The sequence below is a fragment of the Sardina pilchardus genome, chromosome 16 (genome assembly GCF_963854185.1).
Source record: "Sardina pilchardus chromosome 16, fSarPil1.1, whole genome shotgun sequence".
Lineage (NCBI taxonomy): Eukaryota > Metazoa > Chordata > Actinopteri > Clupeiformes > Clupeidae > Sardina > Sardina pilchardus.
Window position 1 is genome coordinate 28,757,403 of NC_085009.1, and position 6,018 is coordinate 28,763,420.

General features: G+C 47.4%; 1 protein-coding gene across 1 annotated transcript in view; it reads right to left on the reverse strand.

The window, feature by feature from the left end:
• Positions 1 to 3,608: 3,608 nt before the first annotated feature.
• Positions 3,609 to 6,018, reverse strand: part of LOC134059644 (neurexin-1-like) — a 740,371-nt gene continuing 737,961 nt past the window's right edge. Inside the window, exon 21 of the mRNA XM_062516087.1 lies at positions 3,609 to 4,610. Within this exon, the coding sequence (XP_062372071.1) occupies positions 3,658 to 4,610 (953 nt within the window). The 3' untranslated portion in view covers positions 3,609 to 3,657. The remainder of the gene's footprint in view (positions 4,611 to 6,018) is intronic.

A 6,018-nucleotide genomic window follows, 5' to 3' on the forward strand; every position in this document is an offset into this window, starting at 1 on the left:
TAACTGAGAAAGAAAGAAAGAAAGAAAGAAAGATAACTGAGAGGGAGAGAATGAAAGAAAGAAAGAAAGAAAGAAAGAAAGATAACTGAGAAAGAAAGAAAGAAAGAAAGAAAGATAACTGAGAGGGAGAGAATGAAAGACAGAAAGAAAGAAAGATAACTGAGAAGGAGAGAAAGAAAGAAAGAAAGAAAGAAAGAAAGAAAGAAAGATAACTGAGAGGGAGAGAAGAAAGAAAGAAAGAAAGACAAATGAAAGGAGGAGAGAATATAAGAGATAATAAAGGAAGAAATAAAAGAGAATTAGAGTGCAGGCACATGAGAGTGAGGCGATGTAAAGAATCACACAAGACCATGTCTAAGAAGTATATAACCAATTGTATTCCCCTCTGATAATGTACACATATTTAGATTCAATTCACTGAACACTTTACAATAACATTTAGAAAGAACAGGAAGTTGCTGGGAGAAGCATGTTTGCCCTGAAGGGGCGGATTGGAGGGGCGGGGGGGTGCTGATGGGGAACTTAAAAAACGAAATTCAGAGACAAACTAAACGAGAGGAAGATAGAGGGAGAGAGAGGGAGGACAGGGAGAGTCGATAGGGAGAGAGGGGGAGAGAGAGAGGGAGAGAGAGAGAGAGAGGGAGGACAGGACGAGTTGATAGGGAGAGAGAGAGGTAGAGGAAGAGAGAGAGGGAGGACAGGGCGAGTCGATAGGGAGAGAGGGGGAGAGAGAGAGGGAGAGGGAGAGAGAGGGAGGACAGGGTGAGTGGATAGGGAGAGACATTGTCTTGGGGCAGGAGTGGGCAACTTGAGAAAGCTCAAAGCTCTGACTCCTGCAGGGAGACCAGAAGAGCAACAGGAGAACAGAGGGAACTGGAGCAGGAAGTGGGGGAGGAAGTGACCCGTGGGAGGCCGGTCACCATGGTTACATAAGTGAAGACAAGCCTGGATCGGCGTAAATGTGGAACAGAGAAATAAAGTAGAAAACTGTTAATGGGGGGGGGGGGGGGGGGGGGGCGGGGGACTCACCTCTGGGTCTTAGTATTTGCAAACCAGATAACAGTGAACACAGATGAGGGAAAAAGGAGGAAAATTATAAAAAATAAGAAGGACATATAAAGGTTGCCGTTTCCCAGAATTAGCCATTTCGGTATATATATATTTTTTAAACTCCAAACAGGGATGTTCATAGGGAAAGCACTTTTCTTTTTTTTCTCAGTGATGGGATGATTCAAATATTTAGACATTTCACAAACTTTTTTTAAGGTTTTTCTTTTCTTTTCATGATACAGTTTAGTTCTTTTAATAGAGTCGAGAAAATCGCAATACTAGAGTTCACTCGAACAGCAGCAACAGCAAAAGAACCAGCATTTCTGTCAACAGATGTGCTCGTGGCTGTGTGCACAGCATCCATGTGTGTGTATATGTAAGTGTATGTATCCATGTGTGTGTGTGTGTGTGTGTGTGTGTGTGTGTGTGTGTGTGTGTGTGTAGGTGTGTGTGTGTGTGTGTGTGTGTGTGTGTGTGTGTGTGTGTGTGTGTGTGTGTGTAGGTGTGTGTGTGTGTGTGTGTGTGTGTGTGTGTGTGTGTATGTGTGAGTGAGAGTGTGTGTGTGAGAGTGTGTGTGTGTGTGTGTGTCTGTGTGTGTGTGTGTGTGTGTGTGTGTGTGTGGTTCTTGGTTCTTTCCACTGAAAGTGTCCAGCGGTTTGTCCCTGCTTTGCTGTCCACTGTGTCGGAGGTTGGTGAGAGGTTGGGTGTCGGCCATCTTGAGATGCCCAAGGCAGAAGGAGTCTCTGTCTCACTCTCAGCTGAAGCTCAGCACCAGTCTCCCTCATGGACGCCAACCAAAACACAACGCAAGTGAACAAAACAAAAAAAGGAGCTTGGAATGGGAAATAAAAAAAACAAACATTGGAACGAAAAACAACCAACCAATAGACACGAGTATCCTGGTTGTCCTTGCAGTTCAAGCTGAAAGGTCGTGTTCACCCCCGACACACACGCACACAGGCACGCCCACAAACACACACACGCACACACACACACACACACACACGTCGACAGGTTGTCCCAACTGGAGAGGGTGTGAGGGGAGGGCAATGACTGGACAAGCTTTTCCGGAACAATATAAAGTCCAACTTCTCGTGGCTCTCGTGGTCAAGCGACTCTGCCCATCTTCCATGTAGGTGCCCATGTAGGTGCCCATGTAGGTGCCCGTCAGTCTCTGCTGTCACTGTACACGTATATATTCATATGGAACCCAGTCTTTTGCGGCTTTTAGCTATTACTTTTTTTAATATTTTTTTTTTCATTTTTTTATTTTTCTCATTTTCTGGTCTCAGAGATGGCGCAGACGGCTAAGTCCAAGTCCCACCACATGACACGTAATCAGCTGATTCAAAATGAAAAAAAAAAAGACGATCGGGAGCAGTTTGGCTCTTCGGAGACAGCTGAAGAGGCGGCCATCCATCGCTTCAGCTCTCCCCTGCGTTGCTAGTTGTCGTGGTGATTCTCGCTGTCTCTGTTGCATGTTTGCTTATTTGTTGTTGTTTTGTTTTTGTTTGTTTGTTTGTTTGTTTGTTTTTTTTCCCCATTCTGAGTATGTGTTTCCCCCAGAGTAAAAACAGTTAGTGTGTCTTTTTCAGCTAAGAGGACTACATGCTTCACGCCGCCACAGGGCGTCAACTCACGAGGAGAGAACGAGAGAGAGCAGGTGAGCTGAAGAGGGGCGAGAGAGGACAGAAAGAGAGAGAGCGAGAGAGTTGGAGATGAACGAGGGAGAGAGAGAGAGAAAGAGAGAGAGAGGGCAGAGAGAGAGAGTGAGAGAGGTGGAAATGAAGGAGGGAGTGAGGGGACGACAGGAGGAAAGAGAGAGCGAGAGAGAGAGAGCAAGTTTCTCTGAGAGGCGGTTCGACCCTGAATACTTTGATCAGAGTGGCTGGCGTGTTTGACACAGAGCGGTACTGGCAGTATTTTACGTGATGAGATTTAGCCGCGGTTGTTCCCTCCTGCTAATGCCTTCAGCGCTAATTGGACTCAAAATTTGGTGATTTAATTCTCTATCCTAAACCCAGAATCTGTCATTATGATTCGTTCCTTGCATGTCTTCAGACTAAATCACCTAATGAATTCTAGCTTCGTGTTCTTTTTTTTTTACCGTCTCCCTTGGTTGGATGAATCACTTTAGTGGCTAGTAAACGCTGTTCCACAGACACTGCCCTCTGCAGACTTATACTGGAACTGCAGGAATACGTTACGGCTATTGGCACATACAGGTATCATAACAATATGTTTGGCGGCAACTTTGCTTTCCTCTGTGTTGTTAGCCGAGTCTTTCTAAACCCATGACCGTAAGGGCTTTGCTATGGGTCTCCGTTCAGATTAGCGTGCTAACTTAGCGTCAGTACTGAGATGTGAATACGGAAGGAGGCTCGTTCCCTATCAGTAGGAATGGTTGTAGTCAACACTTAAGTAAATCAAATGAATAATGTAGTGATCGGAAGTGACAATGCTGAAGCCAATCTGATCCAGCACCTGCTCTCCTCCTCTCTCAATCCACCTCTCTCTCTCTCTCTCTCTCTCTCCTTCTCTCTCTCTCTCTTCTCCTTGCGTCTCCCTCTCTCTCCGCTCCTCCCCCTCTCTCCAGAGGCGGGTCCCTCAGACGTAGTACTCCTTGTCCTTGTTCTTCTTGTTCTTGGTGCTGGTCTTGGCGGCGCCCGGCTGCTTCTCCTTGACCAGCGTGCCGTTGCTCTGCGTGGTGGCCGAGTTGCTGATGTAGTTGCGGCTCTGGTCCACCTGGTAGGAGCCCTCGTCGCGGTTGCGGTACTTGTACATGGCGTAGAGCAGGATGAGGATGCAGAGCGCCGCCGCGGCGACGATGCCCACCACCATGCCCGTGGTGCTGCTGGACTCACGGATCACCTCCACGGCGCCGGGCGGGCCTCGGTCCGGCGAGGACGGATCTGTGGTGGGAACACGGGGGAAGTTGGGTGGGTGTGTGACGCCCAGCGGCCGGTCCGGGTCCGTGGACCCGGGGGCTACGGGGGGCGGCAGCAGCACCTGGCCTCGGGTGTTCATCTTGCCCGCCGGGCCGCCAGGCTTCACCCGAGGGCCGAGCTGCTCGGGGTTGGCGGTGGGGGTGGAGGAGAAGGGCGGGCGGTGGTGGTGCGGGGAGTCGGGGGGGTTGTTGTTGTTGCTGTTGCTAGGGGGTAAGGGGGGGGCACGGGAGAAGTGGCGGTCGCGGGGGCCCAGCTGGACGCTGCCCTCGGCCGCCACGGCCGGAGGAGGAGGAGGGGGGAGGAGGGTGCGGTCGGTGACGAGGGGCGAGTTTTTGTTATAGTCCTCGTCGTCCGACTCGGTCATCTCGCCCGAGCCGTAGGCCGACACCTCCGCGGGCTCGTCGCAGTCCTCCTGGTCCAGGGGGCAGGGCGGTCGCGCCCCGCCGTTAGGCAGGGTCAGCGACTCCTCCCGAGTGGTCTCGAGCAGCGTGAGGAGGGGGCGGTAGGTTGGGGGCGGGGGGAGGACAGGGAAGCGGGTGGCCATGGAGGGGGGGCCAAGCGAGGGGGGGTCAAGCGAGTCCACTGTAATAATGGGCAACACTAGTTCACCTCCTAGAACAAGAGAGAGAGAGGGGGGACGAAAGGGACACGGCGTTAGACACATCACAGAGTCAGGCGTTCGCCAGGAACACAACCAAGAAATAAAACGTCAACAAAAAATAAATAAAAATAATAAACATCAACATCAACATCAACACAGCTCTAAAGCATCATTAGCACATCACTTAAGACTGAAAATGAGGTTAGTCATAATAGTCAATTAGATTTAGCTCACCATTAGTTAGAGTCTATAATAATTAAGAAGCCTCGCTAGCTCTAGTCTTTAGACATTAAAGGCTAACGTTTTTAGCTAACATGTGAGAGACAGCTATCTTCTCTGCCTTCAACTATCTGGCCTCACTCAACTAGCTGCTAAAACTCTAACTGGTAAGTTAATGTTGTACAGATACAACATCCAAGTAGGAATCTACAGATATGAGTTTAATAGCTCTATACAAACTATGTGCTAAAGAAGGCTATGGATATGCTAGCTGTCTGTCCTCTCACTGGGCCTGTGTCTGTCTGTCTGTCTGTCTGTCTCTCTATCTGTCTGTCTGTCTGTCTGTCTCTCTATCTGTCTATCTGTCTGTCTGTCTGTCTGTCTATCTCTTTGAGGCTGGATGGGTTAAATGTGATAGCAAACCACGGAGTTCAGGTCACTTACATCGACAAATTGGCCGCATGATTTTTGCATGAAAAAAAAAATTACAAAAAGAAAGCTGTGTAAGATTGTTCTCGGAGAGAGAGAGAGTGAGAAAACAACTTTCCCCCATTTTTTGTAGAAGAATTCAAAAATGAAAAGAAAATCATGTCATATTGTACTGCGAAATCAATATTCTACGGCTATATTCCCCGCCCTGTCAAAGGAAACCAGCTACATTGCCTATTTAGTTCAATCTAAATATCAATCTCCAGAATCATATATGGACTTTAGGATACTGGAAGTTAACAATGATACTCTTTGAGTCCCCATAAAGATTTAGTCCCCGCAAAGATATGAAAATAAATACTACACACCACATTGTCCTGTACATGAATATAAATCACCTATATCATTTCCCCAGCTAAAATAAATAATACATTTCCCTCTCAAATGTTAGATGTATCATACACGTATTGGGTTTCATATGAAACTATCTGTCCTGTGTTCAACTACAGACATTTATTCACCTATGAGTGGAGGGTTACATTTGCTTGTCCATGTCAGCGACTAATGCCAATGTTTCAGCTAACACATCTTATAAAAAATTATTCATTTCAACAGGATGGCACTCTGGTTAGCAGCACAATGACATTGTAATTTTAAAGGTAAGAACATGTTATAGTTAGACATCGACACGGAATGCATTTCTCTGTGGCATTTTTCATTGCTAATAGGAAGCTCTCTATGCACACAGGATAGAATAATAACTCATTAAAT